This window comes from Puma concolor, chromosome A1 (genome assembly GCF_028749965.1).
Source record: "Puma concolor isolate L17-30 chromosome A1, mPumCon1.1.hap2, whole genome shotgun sequence".
Lineage (NCBI taxonomy): Eukaryota > Metazoa > Chordata > Mammalia > Carnivora > Felidae > Puma > Puma concolor.
The window spans coordinates 148634798-148658751 of record NC_141667.1 but is presented as its reverse complement, the minus strand read 5'-3'; the positions used below and the strand labels follow the sequence as shown (position 1 = coordinate 148658751).

The 23954-nt window shown below is 36.8% G+C and overlaps 1 protein-coding gene across 4 annotated transcripts in view; it reads left to right on the top strand.

Annotated features, from left to right (window-relative positions):
* YTHDC2 (YTH N6-methyladenosine RNA binding protein C2) overlaps positions 1-22258 on the top strand; it is a 72060-nt gene extending 49802 nt beyond the window's left edge. For 2 of the 4 annotated variants that reach the window (XM_086705938.1, XM_086705943.1), the window contains 7 exons: positions 5122-5231; positions 7161-7453; positions 11979-12156; positions 18029-18232; positions 18930-19112; positions 20316-20407; positions 20511-22258. In XM_086705938.1, the coding sequence (XP_086562064.1) occupies positions 5122-5231; positions 7161-7453; positions 11979-12156; positions 18029-18232; positions 18930-19112; positions 20316-20396 (1049 nt within the window). In that variant the 3' untranslated portion in view covers positions 20397-20407; positions 20511-22258. Of the gene's footprint in view, positions 1-5121; positions 5232-7160; positions 7454-11978; positions 12157-12897; positions 14901-18028; positions 18233-18929; positions 19113-20315; positions 20408-20510 lie in introns of those variants that run through there. The other 2 variants (XR_015250822.1, XM_086705941.1) reach the window with 2 other exon arrangements.
* The last annotated feature ends 1696 nt before the right edge of the window (positions 22259-23954 follow it).

Sequence of the window (23954 nt, the reverse complement as noted above, 5' to 3'; positions counted from 1 at the left end):
CTTATTGGTTTTCTGCCTGGATGATTTGCTATTGCTGGAAGTAGATGCTGTGTTCCGCTACCATTATCATGTGTGACTGTTAATTTCTCCTTTTACATCTTGTAATACTTGCTTTCTATGTTTCGATGCTTTTGTGTTGGTTGCTTAGATATTTACAATTGTTATATTCTCTTATTTGATTAATCCCTTTATAAGGCTCTTTCTTTGTGTCTTCTTCAAATCTTTGTCTTGAAGTCTGTTTTGCCTGATACGATTATTGGTATTTTAGCTTTCTTTTCAGTTTCTATTTGCATGGAATATCTTTTTCCATCCCTTCACTTTGAGGCCTTCTCTTTCTTTAGGTCTGAAGTGAGTCACTTACAGGCAGCATATTAGATGGATCTTGTTTTTTATCCATTTGGCCACCCTCTGTCTTTGGAGCATTTAGTCCTTTTACATTTGAAGTAATTATCGATAGGTATGTTAGTTGTTAATCATTTTCTGGTTGTTTTTGTAGTTCTTCTCTGTTCCTTTCATCTTTTATTCCCTTCCCTTGTGATTTGATGACTTTCTTTAGTGTTATATTTGGATTCCGTTCTGTTTATTTTTTATGTATCTATGATAGGTTTTTTGTTGTGGCTACCATGAGGTTCATCTATAACAACCTGTGTATACAGCAGTGCATTTTAAATTGGTGGTTAAGTTTGAACACATTCTAAAAGCAATATATTTTTATTCCCTCACCTTACATTTTATTTTTTGACACTGTATTTTATATCTTTTTATTTTGTACATCTTCTAAGTAATTAGGGTAGGTAGGTTTTACTATTCTTCTCTTTAACCTTCATACTAGCTTTATAAGTTGTTGACCTACTACCTTTACTGTATGTTTGCTTTCAGCAGTGAGATTGTTTTCTTTCATAATTCTTTTACTTTTAATCACAGCCTTTCCTTTTCTGCTTAAATAAATCCCTATAACATTTCTTGTAAGGCCAGTTTAGTGGTCATTAACTCCTTAAGCTTTTGTTTGTCTGGGCAACTTTGTCTTTCCTTCAGTTCTGAAAGATAATTTTGCTGGGTAGAGTATTCTTGGTTGTAAGTTTCTTCTTTTCAGTACTTTGACTATATCATGCCCATTCCTCTGGTCTCCAAAGTTTCTGCTGAAAAATCAGCTGGATAACCTGACAGAGTTTCCATTGTATGTAACTCATTGTTTTTTTTCTCTTGCTGCCTTTAAGGTATTCTTTTCTCTTTATCTTTACTTTTTGGGCTTTTAATTATATGTTTGGTTGACCTCTTTGGGTTTATCTTGTTTGGAGCTCTTTGTGCTTCCTGGACCTGAATGTTGTTTCCTTTTCCAGTTTAGGGAAGTTTTCATCTGTTGTTTCTTCAAATAAAGTTTCTGCACTTCCCCACTGTCTTTTCTGAGACTCATATAATGCAAATGTTAGTATGCTTGACACTCTCCTTGAGGTCCCTTTAATCTATCCTAATTTTTAGAAATTCTTTTCAGTTTTTGCTGTTCAGCTTGGGTGATTTCTACTACCCTGCCTTCCAGATCACTGATCCGTTCTGCATCATCTAACTTGATGTTGATTCCCTTTAATTTATTTTTCATTTCAGTTATTATATTTTTCAGCTTTCCTTTCATATGTACCATTTATTAAATAATCTTTATCTTCTTTTTGAAAGCTTGCATATTGTTGTATATTACATTTGCCATCTTTATTTTTTTTTAAATATTTATTTAAGTAATCACTACATCCAGTGTGGGGCTCGAACTCATAACCCTGAGACCAAGAGTTACCTATCTTTTAAGTGAGACAGCCAAGTGCCCCTGGCATCTTTATCATTATTACATCTTACATTTGGCATTTTTAAACTTTCTATATACTTTGTTCCTTTAAATTTTTGCCTTTATGTTGTGCCATCTTGTTTAGTAATTTTGTTTTTCAGTAAGTTCTTATGTCTGGTAGCAAAGGATCTCCCTGTAACTCTGCCTTTCTGTTATAAGCTATTTTTTATAATCTTTCCTATTTTTAATAATGAATATTCAGTAGTCATCTTCTTGTAATCTTTTCTGTAACCAATAGTTCTTTTGTGATTTTAATTAAGAGTTTGCTTCTAGGAATATAGTATATTCTTCTATTCACCTTTTATTAAATTTAGCAATATCTTTTCTTTGGTAAGTTTTACAAAGGTTGGATATATTCTTACGATGATTCTTAAGATTTTGTTGTTGTTCTTGAGTTACTACAGTGAATGGGTTCTCTTTGTGTCATTTTCCTGCTGATCTTCTAGTAAGGAATACTATGTAACAGGGGAGTATATTTAAAATTTATTTTTTAATGTTTATTTATTTTTGAGAGACAGAGTGAGAGAGGGGGAGGGGCAGAGAGAGGGAGACACAGAATTTGAAGCAGGCTTCAGGCTCTGGGCTGTCAGCACAGAGCCCTAACATGGGGCTTGAACTGTGAGATCATGACCTGAGCCGAAGTTGGACACTTAACTGACTGAGTCACCTGGGTGCCCCCAGGAGAGTATATTGTATTTGCTCTTGCTTTACTAAGCTCTTACTAATCCTTTTGACTTTCTATTAACTTAGAGTACCTTTAAGTGGTAATTTTTAATTTGTTATAAAAATTTATTCCTTTTATTTCTTTTTCATGACTTGGGAAAACCATGTTAATGGCCTGCTTTTTCTTGTTGCATTTTAAAGGTTTAAATTCTAAAGTGATATTGATGATGACAGTAATTTTTGTTTTAATGAAAGTACTTGTATTAAAATAAGGTAGAAGGGGCACCTGGGTAGCTCAGTTGGTTGAGTGTCTGACTCTTGGTTTCGGCTCAGGTCAGGATCTCAGGGTTATGGGATCGAGCTCCGTGTCAGGCTCTGTGTTGAGCATGGAGTCTGCTAAGATTCTCTGTCTCTTCCTCTGACCCTCTCCCCAACTTGTGCGTGCTCTCCCTCTCTTTCTCTCTCTCTCAAATAAAAATAAATAAATAAAAAAGAATTCTTTTGAAATTTAAATTTTTAAAAATACTTATGTATTTTGAGAGGGAGCGCATGTGAGTAGGGGAGGGGAGAGAGAGGGAAAGGATAGGGAGAGAGAGAATCCCAAGCAGGCTCTGTCCTCTCAGCACAGAGCCTGACACGGGGTTGATCTCATGAACTGACAGGTGATGACCTGAGCCAAAATCAAGAGTTGAATGCTTCACTGACTGAGCCATCCAGTTGCTCCAGAATTGTTCTTTTTTTGAAGTTTTATTTTTTTTTATTTTTTTTATTTAAAAAAAAATTTTTTTTTTAACGTTTATTTATTTTTGAGACAGAGAGAGACAGAGCATGAACGGGGGAGGGTCAGAGAAAGAGGGAGACACAGAATCCGAAACAGGCTCCAGGCTCTGAGCGGTCAACACAGAGCCCGACGCGGGGCTCAAACTCACGGACCGCAAGATCGTGACCTGAGCTGAAGTCGGACGCTTAGCCAATTGAGCCACCCAGGCGCCCCTCTTTTTTTGAAGTTTTAAAACACATTTTGAAATTTATTAAATAGCTTGTGGGCATTTGTTCATATCAAAATTTATTTAGCCTGCTGTTGTACTGTATATATTTTCTTATGGGACTATCATATTTATCATAAGAATAAAACTTCCTTGGACTAAGGAGGACTTACTGCATTGCTCATATTTTGCTAGCATTTTATTTAAAATTGCTCATTAGTGAGGTATGTGTGTTGGGAATATTCAGAAATGTTTGTTTGTTTATTTATTTATATCAGGTTTTAGGATTAGTTCAGACTTGTCTCATGCAAGGAATTGGCCATTGTTTGTTTTCTTCAAAGTTTGAGAGACTTGATGAACTGGATTTCTGTGTTTGGTGTTCTTTCAGGACAGCTTTGGTTTCTTCCTGAAATAGTCTGGGCTTTCCTACCTCTTGTTCTTTGTTTTGGTAATTTCTTTTTTTTTTTCAGTTTGTTTCGTACAAAAGAATAGATTTCTTTGAATGTTTCAAATTTATTATTTTTTATGGATACTGGATCTTCTTAGATTAAAACAGTTTGTATTAATTTTTATAATCTTATTCTCAGCTCTGATTTTGTATATGGATTTGAGCTTCCTTCTCCCTTTATTAAACTTACCAGAGGGTTGCCTCATCTTTTCAAGGAACTGGATTATAGTTTTGACTACTGCCATTTTGTTTTATCTAATATATCAGTTTTTTTCCCTCACTGTTTTCTTCATTTTTTTTTTTTCCTTTGGGGTTTATACTGTTTTTCTAAGATGTAGTTATGGGTGTGGTTTCTCCTTTTCTTCTTTTAAATTGAAACCTATTGGGGTGCCTGGGTGGCTTGGTCGGTTAAGCTTCCGACTTCGGCTCAGGTCATGATCTCACGGCCCGGCCCGTGAGTTCGAGCCCCGCGTCGGGCTCTGTGCTGACCGCTCAGAGCCTGGAGCCTGTTTCAGATTCTGTGTCTCCCTCTCTCTCTGCCCCTCCCCTGTTCATGCTCTCTCTGTCTCAAAAATAAATAAACATTGAAAAAAAAATTAAAAAAAAAAATAAATAAAAATAAAAAATAAATTGAAACCTATGAATTTACATGAGCATTTCTTGTTTTCTTCCCTTTTTAAATTATATTCTTAGTTTTCATCTTTATTCAGTTATTATTTAAAGATTTTGTTTTGATTTTTTTTTAAAGTTTATTTATTTATTTTGAGAAGGAGGGAGGGAGGGAGAGAGAGAGAGAGAGAGGTAGAGAGAGAATCCCAAACAGGCTCTGCACTCTCAGTGCAGAACTCGAACTCATGAACCATGAAATCATGACCTGAGCTGAAATCACGAGTTGGATGCTTAACAGACTGAGCCACCCATGTGCTCTTTGTTTTGATTTTTAAGTTATAGTCTTTTTTATTTTGTTGCATTTTGATTAGAGATTATAGAGATTATGCCTTGCTTCGCCCCCCCCCCCTTTTTTTGTAAGTATTGAGACTTAATTTGTGAACTGCTGGCTTTGAAGAGCTCCACACCCAAACTCTTAGTATGGAGCATTTGTGTAAATACACAGTGTCTGTGTTTACTTACTTCTTTTGCTATATGGTGGTAAGAGTGAAATTTTTTCCTTTCAATATGTGTTTGAACAGCGGATGGTGTTCCTAATGACAGTAGTGATAGTGAAATGGAGGACAGAACCACTGCTAATTTGGCAGCTTTGAAACTTGATGAGTGGCTCAATTTCAAACTAGAGCCTGAGGTAAGTTGCTTTTCAGTAGTGTGGTAAGTTTCTTTCATTCTGGTAGTACGAATTGACATACAGCATGATGAAAATTATATCTTTACTATTGAGCCCTTAGTACTTGAGAATATAGTTTGTTTTTCAGTTTTCACAGGGCCCTCATGCATTCTCTGACATACCCCATGGGGTTTATTTTAATAGAGGATTTGAAAAGCCTTGGTGTGGCAGAATCTGAAGCAGGCTCCAGGCTCTGAGCTGTCAGCACAGAGCCCGACACGGGGCTCAAACTCACAAACTGTGAGATCATGACCTGAGCTGAAGTCCGATGCTTAACCGACTGAGCCACCCAGGTGCCCCAGAAATGCACATTTTTGGTCAATAATATTACTGGGGGAAGAAAAGGAGGAGAATGTGTATTAAGTGGTGAAATCCACTAAATCAATATTCTGTTTAAAGACAAGGGAAATGTTGTAATATAATTTCAGATTATATTTCATTTGGCTAAATTAGAGTTTAAAGTTGCTTTGCCATGTTGAAAGTTTGCTGCAATAATTTTTCACATAAACATTTAGACTTGAACTCAGACTAGATACAGCATGATTATTTTGCTTTTAAAATCTGTTAAATAGCTAAAAATTGACAATTTGAAAACTACAACAAAGAAAAAGTTGAAGCAGTGTGATTGTTACATCATTGAACCACTTCTAATTGTCAACTGTTAGTATTAAAAGATCATTCTGGGGGCGCCTGGGTGGCGCAGTCGGTTGAGCGTCCGACTTCAGCCAGGTCATGATCTCGCGGTCCGGGAGTTCGAGCCCCGCGTCGGGCTCTGGGCTGATGGCTCAGAGCCTGGAGCCTGTTTCCGATTCTGTGTCTCCCTCTCTCTCTGCCCCTCCCCCGTTCATGCTCTGTCTCTCTCTGTCCCAAAAATAAATAAACGTTGAAAAAAAAAAAAAAAGATCATTCTGTATCCTTTTTTAGGGGGATGTGGTCGGCTGAGCTGTCAGTAATCGACAGCTGGCTAGGTTTAACTTTTTTACTGTCTGTTCATTCATCACTTCAGCCAACAGTTGTCTCACTTCCCTTTTCACCAGCCATTCCCTTCACTGAAACTGTACTTGCCAAGGTCAGCACGTGCCCCACATTGTCCAAGCCAGCCTGCCATCCTTGAATTTATTCTTTCTCTCCTGTTGGGCACTATTTATTGTCCATACCCTTCCTTTCATAATTCTGCCCTTCCTCATTTTCCTCCTCACCCCTGTCCCAACTTCTTTGTCACAAGTTAACCGTGACATGAATCTTTCCTGATTCTTCTTCTTTCTTCAAAGGTCATTCCTTCTTAGGTTCTTTCACTGACTCTTCTCTATGTGTCTGTGCCTTAAATGTTAGATGTTCTCCACTACTCCGGGCCTTTCTCTGCTCTTTTTATGTCTCTGTACAATCTCCAGGGACCTTACCTCTCTGTGTAGATTCAGTAACCACTTATGCACTGATGACTCCCAAGTCTGTCTATATTTTTAGCTTAGGCCTTTCTGTGAACCTTTCTGTGAATCTAGCTGCCTTCTGGGCATCATCATCTGGATGTTCTGTAGGCACTAAAGCATGAATGGAACTAAATGTATTTTTCTTCATTTACTGTGCTGTTACCATTTCCAGTTTTAATCACACTCTGCCACACATTGTTTACCGTCTCTTGCATCGGACTGTTTCATTTGATTTTGTGTCTCTAGTGCCTCCAATATGGTAAATAAGAATTTTTATCTCGTTCGGGCAACAAAAAGAATGAAATTAATAGTAAATTACATAAAATGTAAAACCTTAGAATACATTAACTCCTTACAAGTTGCAGAGTGTTCTTTGGAAACAGTTGCAGCCTTTAACTAGTAAATGGGTGTCTTGCAAGTAGGGTATACATTTTGCTTGTACCTGTTTGAACTTTCATTACAGGCAGCCAGTTTATTGCTGCAGCTCAGACAGAAGTGGCACAGCTTATTTTTACGCCGAATGAGAGCTCCATCCAAACCTTGGTCTCAAGTTGATGAAGCTACCATAAGAGCAATTATAGCTGTTTTAAGCACTGAGGAACAGTGTGCAGGTTTACAGCAGCCGTCTGGGATAGGCCAGAGGCCAAGGCCTATGTCTTCAGAAGAACTTCCTTTGGCATCATCTTGGAGGTCCAATAATAGCAGGAAAACTTCCGCAGATACTGAATTTTCTGATGAGTCTGCTACTGCAGAAAGGTACATTTATAACATTTTTTTTTTTTTTTTTTTTTATAAATTTTTTTTTTCAACGTTTATTTTTGGGACAGAGAGAGACAGAGCATGAACGGGGGAGGGGCAGAGAGAGAGGGAGACACAGAATCGGAAACAGGCTCCAGGCTCCAGGCTCTGAGCCATCAGCCCAGAGCCCGATGCGGGGCTCGAACTCATGGACCGCGAGATCGTGACCTGGCTGAAGTCGGACGCTTAACCGACTGCGCCACCCAGGCGCCCCTACATTTATAACATTTTATCAAAACGGGGACATTTTCTCCAGGAAAATGAGTTATTTCTCATAGAATTGGATGTTTTAATAATATTTAAAAATTGCTTAGAGTGTACGTAAAAGGTTACAATAAAATGCGAAGAGTGTTTTACTTTTAAAACATAGTTCTTGTAAGTAGTAAGATAATATGAGGGATTTTTTTTTTTTTAATTTTTTTTTCAACGTTTATTTATTTTTGGGACAGAGAGAAACAGAGCATGAACGGGGGAGGGGCAGAGAGAGAGGGAGACACAGAATCGGAAACAGGCTCCAGGCTCTGAGCCATCAGCCCAGAGCCTGACGCGGGGCTCGAACTCATGGACCGCGGGACCGCGAGATCGTGACCTGGCTGAAGTCGGACGCTTAACCGACTGCGCCACCCAGGCGCCCCGATAATATGAGGGATTTTAAGCTACTGGTGTCTGTGAGTCATTTAATAAGGAAATTTTTTATTGGGAAAGACTAAAAATGTTTAATTTCAAGACTTCACAGATTTAGGGTCTGTTAAAAAGATAGCAGTGTATTAAAATTCTGTATTTTAGTTGATACATGGCAAGCAACATCTTTCGCATATGTCTTATAGCAAGAAGTATGGGTTATGGCCATTTAAAAGAACAGCCTCTTCACAAGTCTTACCTGGGTATCAGTAGTGCTGACTAGTATTCCTACAGAAGATCAATTATTCATTCACTTTCTCAGTGACACATTGAATGTGTGTTGTTCTTGGTGTAAGAGAGATAGCAGTGTACCAAACAGACAAGAGCTCTTCCTTCAAAGAGTTTTTATTTTATCCAGCAGAGACATATGATGCAGAAGTAAACAAATTTACTCTAGTGGCAAAATTTATTACAGTTTAGCCAGGTTCTTCTTTTCTTTCTAACATTTAGCAATTATACATGGTATTTTTATTTACTGTATGATTATTATTAATAAGAGAGTTCTTATATTGAATTATTTATCAAAAAACGTATTATGATGATAAAATAGTGGTTATAATGAATCATTGGCCATGATTCAGAAATATTTGTTGTGTAAAAAAAAACCCATTTGTTAGAATCAAATTTATATTTTATAAGAATCAGAATTTCTTTATATCAGTTTAAAATTTTTTTTACCCTGTTAGAATTGATAATGAACACGACATTCTTGCCTGTGATGCTGGTTTCGGCAGTACTGGTAGAAAGTCTGTGTAGTAAGAATATTTCATTGTTAAAAAGAAAAATAGAACAGTGGAAACATAAAAGATACATGATGTTTACTGTTTTGTAAGGATCGAATGGGGCTGTTTGTACTTTCTTTTGGTCAGATTTGCACATTTGAATGAAGCATAAGGCTTCATTAGGTCAGACTTGAATTACAGAGAAGTAATTCATACTGGTTTCCAAGTTCTTCACATACTGCATTTGAGGAATAATTCAGTCGTTTGCCAAGAAAACCTTTTCATCATGTGCGTTCCTGAATGTTTCTCTCTGATGTAGGCCTTCCTGAGCGATAGAAGAGTGAAAAGCACATTTTCTTCTTAGACACTGCCCACTTTTTGGAAATACCGATCTAAAAGCTTACTCGAAAAATGGTTTAGAATATGGGAATAGATTTCCATAGACATTGCTAGGTGGTAGTGTTATTCCTAGGCCCATCTATAAAAATATGTTAGGTTCGTAGAGACTCTGTGTGTTGTGTATGTATGGGTCTGTGTGTATACATACAGATGTATATACGTGTGTGCCTATATATTCATATACACACACATGCACACACATTTTTAGGAGAAAGGCTACTTGTTTCTCAATAAAAGTAATACATGCTTATTTAGTAAAATAAATTTAATACAATTAAAATTATAAAGTGTAATATTACAATTCAGATATTGTCTTATAAATTCAGTTTTTCACCTGTGATACCATTTTCATTTCCTTACAAGTTGTAGTCTGGCACTCTTCATTCTTACCTGTTGAACAGGGAGATACAGAACTTCATCTACTTTCAGGCTTTTGGTGTTATTGATAGATAATGCCTTGAAGTTGATATATTTGGTGGGGAAAAGAATGAGGACTCTTAGGAAAATTTATACTTGAAAGGAGAAATTACAGTCTGTGGGATTACTTCTTAGAGAAAAAGTATCTGTAGTTCATGTTTTCACTGTACGTTGGCAAGATATATGGTACATAATTTTTTTTTTAATTAAAAAAATTTTTTAAGTTTATTTGTTTTGAGAAAGAGCACGAGCAGGGGAGGGCAGAAAGAGAGGGAGAGAGAATCCCAAGCAGGCTTCTTTCTGACAGCATGAGCCCGATGTGGGGCTTGAACCCACAAACTGTGAGATCATGACCTGAGCCAAAACCAAGAATCGGACGCTCAACCAACTGAGCCACCCAGGCGCCCTCATAATTTCTTTAAATAAAAACATTTTAGGGTGCCTCAGTTGCTCATTTGGTTAAGCATCCAACTCAGTTACGGCTCAGGTCATGATCTTATTGGTTTGTGAGTTTGAGTCCCGGTTTTACCGTCGTTAAGTTCTTTTGCCTAATTTTCAGGTCTCTGAGGTTCTAGGGTAGGAACGATGGGATTTTAGGGGTTGAATTTAGATAATGCATTGGACATCAATTCATGAAGGAAAAAACCCCTGAAAGGTTGTTTTTTATACTTCTTAAGTTGTTGATGATTCAGATGTGCATTCCTTATATATTCTTTTGTTAATACCTTTAGGCTTTAACTATTTTATTTCATTTGTGAAAGAAATAATCCTGGATTAAAGATACTGATTGAAGCAGGGGCGAATTGTGGGGATAAGCTATTTTAACTTGTCTTGAAGGAAGAGTAATTATTAATTACAAGACTCTCTGGAAGCTTATGAATTATTGAACACATCGTTTTTTGTTTTAAACGCTTATTATAAATATTATTTAACACAGCAAACTAAATGATATACCGTAATGAACTCCATATCCGTATCTAACCAAATATTCTTTGTTCTCTCCTGCTTTTTTTGTTTACATATTTTATTTTTTTTAAAAAGTTTTGTAAATTTTTTAATTTTTATTTTGAGAGAGAGAGCCAGAGCAGGAGCAGGGGAGGGGCAGAGAGAGACGGAGACACAGAATCCGAAGTAGGCTCCAGGCTCTGAGCTGTCAGCACAGAGCCCAAGGTGTGGCTCGAACTCACGAGCTGTGAGATCATGACCTGAGCCAAAGTCACTGACTGAGCTCCCAAATGCTTCTGGTTTAGATATTTTAAAATAAATCCCACATATCATGTCATCTTACCCTTCCATATTTAAATATGCATCTCTTAAAAATAGAGGAATTTTTCCTACATGATCGAATTCCAATGATCAGTCACAGTAAAATGGCTCATGCATTTCTCAGGGTGTCATGTGTCTTGAGTCTCTCGTGATCCAGAGCAGGTCCTCTCGACTTTTTTGAAGAAAGTGGGGTGGTGATACTGTGAGGTGTACCACATTCTGGATTTGTCTGTTTCTTCTTGGCATTATTTGTTGCCATACCATATATATTTTGTGTAAACTGGCAGTTAGCTCTCACGGCTTGATTAAATCCAGTATTTTGACAAGTATAATTTATAGGTGGTGCTGTGAACTTTACTATTGAATGACTTTAGGACGTACTCAATAATATCTTTTCTTTTTTATGTCTGGTTATTCCACAAAGACATATACTTTTAGAAAAATTATAAAATTCCTGACTGCCAGGAATGTTAAAGACCTCTGTTCCTAAACCATCATACAAGAGGCTAGGAATTTTATAAGGGAAATCATACTTTGAGTATTTGTTAACATTAAGTTAAGGACTTCTGTAGATCGCTAATACATATATTTTTACCTCTTTCTGTAAGTGTCCCTTAATGTCCCTGATGGTATTAAACTTCTAAATGTATGAGGGGGCACCTGGGTGGCTCAGTCAGTTAAGCGTCCGACTTTGGCTCAGGTCATGATCTTATGGTTTGTGAGATTGTGCCCCATGTCAGGCTCTGTGCTGACAGCTCTGAGCCTGGAACCTGCTTTGGATTCTGTGTGTGTGTCTTTCTCTGCCCCTACCCCACTTGTGCTGTCTTTCTGTCTCTCAAAAATAAAAATTAAAAAAAAATGTAAGAGAAGAATGAAATTCCCTTTTTAAATACTATTCCGTAAATCATAACGCCCCTGAAACTTTGGTTTGAAATGGCATCTGCTTTCAATCACGAGCTTGTATGTAACCGATCTTTGCTTCCTCCTTCTCACTCAAGAGTATTGATGAAATCTCCATCTCCAGCACTACACCCACCTCAGAAGTACAAAGATAGAGGAATTTTACATCCTAAACGAAGCACTGATGACCGATCGGATCAGTCTTCTGTGAAATCTACAGACAGCAGTAGTTACCCGAGTCCTTGTGCCAGCCCTTCTCCTCCACCCTCAGGAAAGGTAGTGTATCCACAAGTTGATCCCTAGCACATCTAATGTTGCAGATTTAAGCAAAATTATAGAACAGTTCTACTTTTCAGTTACTCATCATGGTCTTTGTTCTTGATATAAATTGAATCTGGTAAACTTGAAACACCTTGAGTAAATTTTTTAGTCTTTCTTGCTTGCCAAACATTTCTCATTGTTACCATCTTGGGATGTTTTAAAACTAACTGATCATTTACTGAGTTATATGCCGTAACTCAGCCATCTGTTATTTCCTTTCTGTATCATTAGAACCTTTTTTGTTAAAAAGATGGTCTCAAATTAGTTTTTTTTTTCAGTTATTTATTGATTTTTCCAATTCAGTGGTCATATTAAAAAAATACAAGACAGGGTGGGGTTAGGAAGATAGATGTTGGTAGGGAATTGAGAACTATGTATCTTTTAAAAAATTTGTAATACAAATGATTTCAAATGTTTAGAATATGTTACTTTTATTTCTCCTGTTGTTGGTACTAAGTAAGTATTTCATTAGGGTTATTTAGCTATATGTTGTGTTCTGGTGAGGAAAGTATCTGCTGAAACACTCTTGTTAAATAAGAGGAAAATAAAATGTTTTTTGTGGATTTGCATTCTTAGGTTTTGAGGTTTTTATTTTAAAATACCTTTATTTAGATACACACAGTAAAATTAACCACTTTAAACTGTACAATTCAGTGAATTTTGACAAATGTATATAATTATGTAACTGTATCACAGCCAGGTACAGAACATTCCCATCACCCTTGGATCATGACAACCACTGAACTGAACTGCTCTCTGTCCCTAGAGTTTTGCCTTTTCTGGAATTTGCTGTAAATGGAATCCTATGCATGTAATTTTTTGTGACTGGCTTATTTCACTTTTGAAATTCATCCAGATTATTCAGTGTATTATTAGTTTATTACTTCTTATTGCTGAATCGTATTCCACTCTTTGGCTCATACCCATAGAATGTTTATCCATTCACCCGTTGATGGACATTTGGATTGTTTCCACTTTTGGGCTGTTGTGAATAAAGCTGCTATAATATTTGAGGGCAAGTTGTTGTGTGTACGTATGGTTTCTATTCTTGGGTAAATACCCAGGAATAGGATTGTTGGGTTGTATGGTTAAGTGTACGTTTATCTTTACAAGAAGCTATCCCCACCATTTTCCAAAATGGCTGTACTTTTTTTATTCCCTTCCGTCATCTATTGAGAGTCCCATTTACTCCATATTCTTGACAATAGTAATCTCTTTACTGTTGGCCATTCTAGTGGGTATATAGTGATCTCCCATTTTGTTTTTAATTTGCACTTCCCTGATGACTAATGATGGTGAGCATCTTTTTATGTGCTTATTTACCATTCCTGAATTTTCTTTGGTGTGGAGTAGCTGTTCAAATTGTTCAACTTTTTTGGTTGTTTATGGGTTGTCTTCTTTATTTAGTAGTAAGATTTAAAAATATATTTCTAGATACAAGTCTTAATTATATATGTTTTGCAACTTTTTCTAATAGGCTGTGCCTGCATATTCATTTCCTTAACAGTGTCTTTTGAAGAGCAAGTGTTTAATTTTGATAAAGTCTACCATATCTATTTTTTTATATTTTGGTGTCATCTATTTTTCTATTATGGTTCATATTTTTTGTGTTCTAAGACGTCTTTGTTTAATTCAGGATTACAAAGTATTTCTCCTAGAAGTGTGACAGTGAGAGCTCTTATATTTAGGCATATGATGTTTTGAGTTAAGTTTTGTTTATAGTATGGGTGGATCAAGGATCATAATTTGGCATTTGCCTATACAATTGTTCTAGCACCATTTGTTGGAAAGATTCTCCTTTTCCCATTGAAATTATCTTGGCATCTTTGTCAAAAATCAATTGACTGTAAATATGTGGTCAATTTATTGGACTGTATCCTGTTTCATTGATCTGTATATTACTTCTCTGTTTTTGCCTTTGCTACGGTAGTTTGATTATAGTAGCTTTATACTAAGTTGAAACCAGTTAATTTTTTTCTCCAACTCTTTTCTTTTTAAAAATTGTTTTGGGGGGCCTGGGTGGCTGAGTGGGTTAAGTGTCCGACTTCGGTTCAGATCATGATCTCATGGTTTGTGAATTTGAGCCCCACATGAGGCTCTCTGCTGTCAGCACAGAGCCTGCTTCAGATCCTCTGTCCTCCCCTCTCTGCCCCTCTTCTGCTTGGTCTCCCTCTCTTTCAAAAATACAGAAACATTCAAAAAATAATAAAATTGTTTTGGTATTCAGGGTGTTCTAATGGTCTTTCATATAAGCTTTAGAAAATGCTTGTTAATTTCTACAGAAACATATTTTGGTATTGAGTGGAATTGCATTGAATTTGTAGATCAGTTTGAAGAAAATTGATAACAGTTTTTAGTTTTATAATCTATTAAGTGTGGTATATATATGCATTTCTTTTGATATTCTTTAATTTTTCACAAGTGTTTTGTAAATTTCAGAGTTCAGGTATTATACATTTTTTGTTAAGTTGATCACTAAATATTTTATATCTTTGATGCTGTTTGTAAAATTTTTAATTTCCAGTTGTTCATTGCTATGATTTAGAAATACATTTGACCTTTGTATATTTACCCAATATGCCGTGATCTTACTTCATTTATTAATTCTGTTCGCTTTATATGAGATTTCTCAGGACTTTCTACATGGATAACCATTTCATCTATTAATAAAGGTAGTTTCACTTTTTTCCTTTCCAGTATTGATTCTGTTTATTTTTTTTCTTGTCTGTTCTCTCTGGCTAGAACCTCCAGTAAAATGTTTAATAACAGTGTTGAGAACAGACCTTTGAGGGAAAACAACCCCCCCCCCCAACCCCCATCCCTCATTAAATCTGTCACCACTTATCATAATGTAACTGTGGGATGTTTCTTTTTGGATTTAGTTTGCTGAGAGGGTTTATTAGGAATAAATGTTGAATTATGTTCAGTGCTTTTTTTGTCTTTACATCTGTTGAAATGATAACACAATTTTTTTTCTTCTATTAATAAAGTGGGTTTTGTTGACTGCTTTTCTAATGTTTATACCTCGCAGGATCATGACATATTATGGTGTTAAATATTAATGGATTTGATTTTGCTTAATCAGAACTTCTGTTAAATTTGGGATCTTTGTTCATGAGGGATATTCTATAGTTCTCTTGTGTTATTTTTGTATTGTTTTGGTATCAGGGTAATGCTGGCCTCATAAGATTATTTGGGAAGTTTTCTTTCTACTTCATTTTTGCAAGAGATGCATAGGATTGATATGATTTTTTCCTTAAATGTTTGGTAGAATTCACTACTGTAGCCATTTTTTAACTTTCCCTAGTATATCTTGAATTAGTTTTATGCCACCTCAGGTATAGTTTGAGAACCTTGCAACAGTGTATTTTTATTTTACCCTTTAGTTCTTTGTGTTACTTGTCTCATACATTTTATTTGTATATTTGTTATACTTGCTGCAGTGTATTGGTTTTTTTTTTCCTTCATAGTAAATTATCTTGTACCAAAAGTCAGAAAAATGTGTTTTATATTTACTAAATATTTACCATTTCTTGTGTTCTTTATTCTTTTGTGTTGATGAGGATTTCTATCTTGGATCATACGCTTCTGTCTGGAAACCTTCTTTGAACATTTTCTCTGGTACAGATATTCTGGAAATGAATTCTTTAAGCTTTTGTCTGAAAAACCATTTTTCACTGTTAGTTTTGGAAGCTATTTAAAAATTTTTTGTAATGTTTATTCATTTTTTGAGAGAGAGAGACAGACAGACTGTGAGTGGGGGAGGGGCAGAGAGCGAGGGAGACACAGAATCCGAAGCAGGCTCCAGGCTCTGAGCTGTCAGCACAGAGCCTGACATGGGGCTTGAGCTCACGAACTATGAGATCATGACCTGAGCCAGAGTTGAAAGCTTAACTGACTGAGTCACCCAGGCGCCCCAAAAGCTGTTTTTACTGTGTTTATAATTCTAGGTTGACAGTGGTTTTCTTTTGTTACTGCAAAGATGTCACTCCATTATCTTCTCGCTTACATAGTTTCTGAGGGAGGTTTACTATCATTTTTGTTTCTCTGTTTATAATGTATCTTTTTCCTCTACCTACTTTTAAGATTTTCTCTTTATCACTGGTTTTCAGCAATTTGATTTTGATATGTTTCTATTTGTAGTTTTTTTAAATGTTTTTTCTTATGATGAGAACTTTTTTTAATTTTAATTTTTTTAAGTTTATTTACTTATTTTGAGAGAGAGAGAAGGGAAGAGGCAGAGAGAGAGCGGAGAGTGAGAGAGAGAATCCCAAGCAGGCTGTGCACTGTCAGCACAGAGCCCGACATGGGACTTGAAGTAACAAACTGCAATATCATGACCTGAGCTGAAACCAGGAGTCGGAAGCTTAACTGGCTGAAACACCCAGGTGCCCCGTTTGTAGTTCTTATTTAATCTATGTATTCATAGTTTCCATCAAATATGGAAAAATTAAGATAATTATTTCTTCACGTATTTTTTATGTCTCATCGCTTCCCCCTCCTTTCTGGGACTAGGGATATACAAGTGCAAGACCACTTGATACTATACCATAGGTCACTGAGGCTGTCTTCATTTTTTTCAATTCTTTTTTGGTTTCTTTGTTTCATTTGAAATGGTTTCTCTGGCTATGTTTTCAAGTTCACTGATGTTCTTATTTGTAGTGTCTCATCTGCTGTGCATTCTTTCTAATGTATTTTTCACTTTAAATATTATATCTCCATCTCTAGAATGCCCTTTGGGCCTTTAAAAAACACTTTCCATTTCTCCTTTAAGGCACATGCATGTTTACTTTACCTTCTTGAACACAGTGAATATATTTATAATAGCTGCTCTGACATTTTTTTGTCTCCTAATTCCATCATCTGTTAGATGTGAATCTTTTCCTGTTGGTTTATTTTTTTCCCTGGTTATGGATCTGTTCTCCTCCGTTTCTTTGCATTCCTTATAATTTCATTTGGCTGCTAGATTTTTGTTGTATTCCTTTAAGTAGTGTCAGACATCTCTCTGGTATACCACTAAGTAAGTGGCAATCAGTTAAATGTTTTTAAGATTTTTCTTTTAAGTGTTATAGCAGGTCCTGAGCAGATTTTATTCTGGTACTAATTTAGTTTCAGTACTAAGGCATGAGCCTTCTGTGGGCTGATGCCCTATGTATTAACAGTTGTTTCCATTCTGGCTGGGGAGAACAGCAAATACTCTGAACCCCGTGTGAGCTCCAGGAATTACTTAGTTTACTGCTTTTGTCTGGATCTTTCCCTGGCGTTAAATCATGTTTTCTCACTCACGTGCAGGTCAGTACTTGTCAGAAACTTGTGGGTACCCTTCTTCAGTTCCTTGGGAACTCTCCTGTGCAAATCTCTTATATCCAGCACACTGCTGTGCAAATTCTAACCCTGGCCTCTCAATTCCAGGCTCTCTCTCTGCAGTTCACTGAGACTGCTGGATTCTGTTTCCCTTCCCTGCACTGTTGCCTGGAAGCTGTATCCAGGCGGGAAGCTGGAGCAAATTTTTGCTTTGTTTTCAGCCTTTGAAAGTGTATTAAAATAGTTTCTGAAAATACATTTGGAATATAAATCAAAGTTTATAATCCCAAATCCTTCTTGATAAGAGATTTTGAATGCTCTGAAAATGAGTGCTTGGTTTTGGCTCTGTAACCTCATTCTGAGGGAGCCTTGTGTAGCTTTTCAGGCACAATGGAGCTATTTGCACTTGTTGGATATTTGGTAAAATACTTTGGTTCATATGTTTATGAAGATGTTATTTAATGGAGCCTATTGATTTTGAAAGGTCAGATTACCTTTCAAGAACTTATGCATTCTTTTATAGGGCTCAAAATCTCCTTCACCAAGACCAAACATGCCTATTCGATACTTCATAATGAAGAGTAGCAATTTGAGAAACCTTGAAATTTCTCAGCAGAAGGGTATCTGGTCTACAACCCCTAGTAATGAGCGGAAGCTAAATCGAGCCTTTTGGGAAAGCAGCATGGTTTACTTGGTATTTTCTGTTCAAGGATCTGGACATTTCCAGGTGAGCCATCCTGAACCAGTAAAATGGGGTTGTTCTGGCTGCAGGTTAGACCACAGAGATTAAAACAAAAACCAAAAACACCCTGGCTTTTTATTGCATCAGAATGCAAGAATGCATTTTGCTTGACAGAATGAGGAATGTATTGTACCTCTTCAGGGGAATGATAATAGGGATCCCTTTGTTTTCCTTGTCTTACCGGAATCTCTTTAGATAAACCATTTCTCCTTCTGAAGGTAACTTTAGATTTACTGTTTTTCAGGTGGATTAAGAGTAATGAGAAGCTTGACTTTTTTGGTAAAATGTTTATTTAAATAGGCAAGCAAGTTAGAACTGACAATCCAGAAACTTGAGTATGTTTCTTAACTCATCTTGACTTGATGTATAATATTTGGAAGTAAAACTTATAGGTTAGAGTATATCCATTTATCATGGAATAAATGTGGGTTTAGGGCTGTTAATACATTATTTAGAAAATATCTGTTCATACTAAAATTATGTTAGAAGGCTAGAAATGTGCTAATACATCTTTTTTATAAAAAACAACAACTTCTTTTTGTTTTTGTTAGATATCTGTTGTTTTTATATTACACTTTACCTTAAAATTAAAGAAAAAAAAATGGAGAGCTTTCTCTGGTAAATTTTATTCAGACATTTAATATCCTCCTTACCTTTCCCCTTGCCCTCATTTGACCCACAGGGATTTTCTAGGATGTCTTCGGAGATAGGAAGGGAGAAGAGCCAGGACTGGGGCTCCGCTGGACTGGGAGGAGTGTTTAAGGTGGAGTGGGTCCGGAAGGAGAGTCTTCCCTTCCAGTTTGCACACCATCTACTTAACCCCTGGAACGACAACAAGAAGGTCCAGATCAGCAGAGACGGGCAGGTATACGGTGGCCTTTCATATTTGCCTTCCTCTGGTCTCTTGGTTTTGTTTTGCTGCTACGCAGTGGTCCGTTTGAGAGGGAGACGTAGGAGTACAAATTGTATATTCTGTGTGCACATGGGAGACGGTGGCTCAGGTTTGTAAAAGAGTTAGTATAAAAACCTGCTCGTACTGGTGTTTGACAGAGCTCATTGCTTTTTTAACATTTGGTAAATTTGACTTCTCTCCATCATTACGGACAAAGTCTTTCATAAGTTACTTCATGGAGGCTCCTGTTGTCTTAGTAACTGAAGCTCTGATCAAAACGGAGTGTAATTCTGAAGTAATCTCACTGAGGGTAACAACAGCATCTGACATCTTTGTGCCTTTAACTAATGATGCAATATAAAAACAGCCTTTTTATATTTTTATGACTTGTTTTGTTTCTGTTATGTTTGCTTTGCCTTCATCATTGCTGCTGACATGTATTTTAAGCTGGTTAAGGGGATGGGAATTAACATATATATGGACTGCTGTGCTAGCTGCTTTCCATGAGGTCATTTAATTTAATGCATATTGCTTTATTAGCTCAATTTTAGGTAGGAGAAATAGGAGAAATTATTCTAAGGTCACACGGCTAATAATCTATTTAAACCAGTGTGGCTCGCTTTAAATCGCCATATGAAAAGTGTTTGGGTTCTTTTTAAATGCACATCGTATCACAAGAGGACTATAAATGACATTCTTTTCAGTTGTATCAGAATATTTTAATTTTTATTCTATACTAAGGATTTTGAAATAAGCCTAATTCCTAAGATAAAAATATTATATACTCATCATAATTTCTTAACAACACCCCCAAACATCGAATACGCTAGGTTTCACAGTAAACCTTTGAAAGTTGAAGTGGAGTGGTTTTGGTAAATCTCCATTTAAAAAAAAATTCATGATTGCCACATAGTAAAAAGCTCCAGAAGAACTCCATGGAAATCTCTTTACCGTTTTGTCACAAATAGTTGCTGTATTTGAGGGTTAACTACAATCTTGAAGTCTGGAAGTGAACTTCACAAACCTGAACATAGGTTGCATGATTTTATCATGTTCTGGTAGAAAAATGAAATTCAAAGTACTTCTCTTACATTTCTATCAGCATAGGTTTTGGTGATTAAAAAAAATTCAATCCATTTCCCTTGGTGTTTGTTGTGTGACTTGTGATTTATCCAGGAGCTCGAGCCTCAGGTTGGTGAACAGTTGCTCCAGTTATGGGAACGCCTTCCGTCAGGAGAAAAAACCACGACTGATTGACCTGAACTCAGGTTACACTATACTTGACTTTGAGTACTGGCAGTATTTATGATTGTTAAGGATATCTTTCAAATTACTTACCCCCCCCCTTTTTTTTTTTTTTAACTCTTTCAGATCTCTTAACTACAGAAGAACATTGCATCTACTTATAACCACTGAATGCACTGACTTCTAAAAACTGAGGTGGAGATAGATGTGTGTGATGAATGAATGGGCTTTTCCGGCTTAATGTTACTTTAGAACCACCATCTTCATATAAAAGAGAAAAGGGTAATTTAAATTTTTATAGTGATCATAAAGAATGATTATGTAATGTTTGTTAATTATATGTTTATACTTGAATAAAATAGTAGCAGGTAACACTATTTGGCACAACAGCAGTTACTTGAAAAACATACTTAATTTGAAGTTAAACATTTCGTTTGTTGAAAACACTGACTTATAACTCTTATTGATGATTTTTTTAATGCAAAGTAAGTTGTTTCCTTTTAAGAAGGGCCTGTATCAGTACCTCTGAGCACCATTTTAGAAGAGCTAAATAACTCTTAAGGTTTGTCATTAAAAACAATCCAATTCTAAAAATGTCCCTTTTACAAATAGTGTGTGTTAAGGACTATTCATTCTGCCATTTTAAACCTGAGCTACATTACGAAAAAAAGGAGAGATGTTCTTTTTTCTTTGATTATAAAGTGCAGTAAAATCTGAAGAAAATCAGGGTTCTTTCCTGTCTTTGACTGGATCAGATTTAGTGCTTAGTTTTATTCCTGGTCCTGCATCTTACCCCCTCCTCTCATCTTACAACCTTCACACCTCTCTTACCTGAGCACGGTAATTACGACCTCTCTGCTTTGGCTAGAGAAACTCAGCTTGGACAAGTTAAAAATGTAAACAAATGGTGCATGTTACAACAAGTGCCCAGCAGTTAGCAGGAGCCTGGTTGGTGTATGTCTTTCAAACAAAAGCCACACCACAATTCAGCATGCCTCCTGCTTGCTTTCCAGTACTTTTCAGGCTCCTTGCGTTTTTGGATTTCTTACTGTTTTGCATTTATGGTTTAATAAACGGTGGGGGGGGGGTGTAATTTTTGGTAAACCAGTGATAGTGCCGGCTCTCCTGTTTCCTTGTCTTCTCAGGATTATTTGATCTCTTTACCACCACTCTGTAAAGTTTCCCCAGTGGCTTTTTGAAGGAAAATAGAGGTACAGGGAAATACAGAATGAAAGAAATGTCTTGGTTATTGAGCTCTAAATAGAACAGCTTTGATAGCACTTCTCATGATATATTTGGGTTATTGAAGAAAAACCAACATGAATCTAAAGGCAAGAAGAAAACTCTTAAGGCTTTTTTGCTTCTGCATTTGAAAACAAAGAAGTGAAAAGTCCTGGGTCAACATAAGATCTTGGGAACCCGTCTTTCTCTTGGAAAGTATTGTGTGTTGGTGCAGTAGTTTAGAATGGCAGCTGTGAATTTTGCCTGTGTTTGTCATTACTGACTTTTTGTTGGTTTGTTTTATACTTTGAGATACACTTGTAAATTGAGCCTATGTGAATTATGTTCTGCTGTATGTGTATTACAGGTTTTTTTTTCCTATTAGAGCAACTTGTGTTTTTTTTCTCCTGATACTGTATATACATTTTGTTTGGGTATATATTTAACAGTTTATGGTATTCTAAATTTGGAAGTGAGAACTTTTAAAAAATAAAACTTGTTTTAATGTCCTTCTGTTTTCTAATATCTAGCCCTGTATGTAAATGATGAGTTTGTTGATATTTAAAATGAACACAATTTGAATGTAATTAAAATGCTGTTTTTGGAAGAGATGAACTTTAAATATACTTATTAAATGAAATTCTGTTAAATTATTTAGGTCTTATTATTTCTGATGCTCTATATTAGGGCTTATCAATAATATCCCTTGAGATATTATTAATGAGTTTCAAACACCTTGAAGAATACTAAATTGATATATAGAAGGTGATGATTTCACATCAGTATCTCTTTCTTGAAAAAATTTGCCTCATTACCACAAGGGGATGGAAAAAAAAGCTCAAGATGTGTTCAACATAAAATCTTTTGAATATGGTAAACTACACAGCCATTCACCTTGCATTCAGTCAGGACACTGCATTTTGGTGATGTGCCACTATATCCACTGAACACCCCAGCCTCACTCTACCAATTACAGCAGAGATTGGTGGGGCGGGGGGCATAATCTCAAATGTGTACTTCAAGAAAAGACCGAATTTGAGAATTTAAGAATTTGTCCTCAGAGACTCATTCTTCACCATATAAAATCTTACTTCCTGCATCAGGGAAAGTCTTGAGGACTAAGTCAGGTGAGCTTCACCCCTGGATCTGCTTGGACCACACATGTAACCGACAAGTGACAACACCTGCCAGTCTGTGTGAGCTTCCTGTGACACAGGTGCTTGCTGTGCTCCAGCACTCTCCACAGCTCCTCCCCACACACTGGACCACACAGTGCACTCAGTGTGCCCAGGGCCACCAGGTGTGCTTTGGTCTTTCCAGCCAAGGGTGAAATTTCCGCTTGACTGTCTCCTAAAACCACAAACGTTGCATTTTCAAAATGAAACTAGTGTTCCTTCCTACAGCCTGTTCCACTGAAAGCTGTTCTCTCTTCAGCTGATGCTGGTTCCAGCCTTTCGGTTGCTCAGACCAGAAAATGTACAGTCATCCTTGACGCATTTCTTTCTCTCGGTCTCATCCATCAGAAAATTGTCTCGGGTCTACCTTCAAAGTAGATCTAAACTTGGACTGTTTCTCCCCGCGTCGGTCACACCAACTCTGGACTGAGCCACGGTCCTTGTTGCCTGGGTTATTGAAATTGCTTCTTGAAATTTGTCTTCCCTCTTTGACCTCTCCCCGCTGCCACCAGTCTGTTTTCCACACAGAAACCAGTGATCCTTTTAAGAACATTCAATTTGTGTCACTTGGCTGCTCAAAGCCCTGTAGTGGTTCCCCGTTTCTCTCAAAAGCCAAAGTCCTTCCCATGGCACAGATACCTACATGATCTGGTCCTGTCTTGTACCTCAGGCGGTCTCTCCCCAACTCCTATACTTACTCCACTTCAGCCATACTGACCTCCTAACTGTTTCTTGAATATAGGTGTGTTCTAGCCCAGAGACGAGTGTGAGCTCTTAATTCTGCTTGGAATGCTCTTCCTAGAACCTCTGGCCAACTGGTCATCACCATGTAGTGTTAGGTTTACTGGAAAGTTTTCTGTGAAGCTTATTTAACTTTTATTTCATTTTATTTATTAAAACATTTTTTTTAATGTTTTTATTTATTTTTGAGAAAGAGAAGGAGGAAGAGACAGAGCACAAGCTGGGGAGGGGCAGAGAGAGGGAGACACAGAATCCAAAGCAGGCTCCAGGCTCCTAGCTGTCAGCACGGAGCCTGATGTGAGGCTCCAAGTCACGAACCATGAGATCATGACCTGAGCTGGAATCAAGAGACCCTTAACCGACTGAGTCACCCATGCGCCCCGAGAGCTCATTTAACTTTTATAATTAACATACAGTAAAATCAATGTTTCCT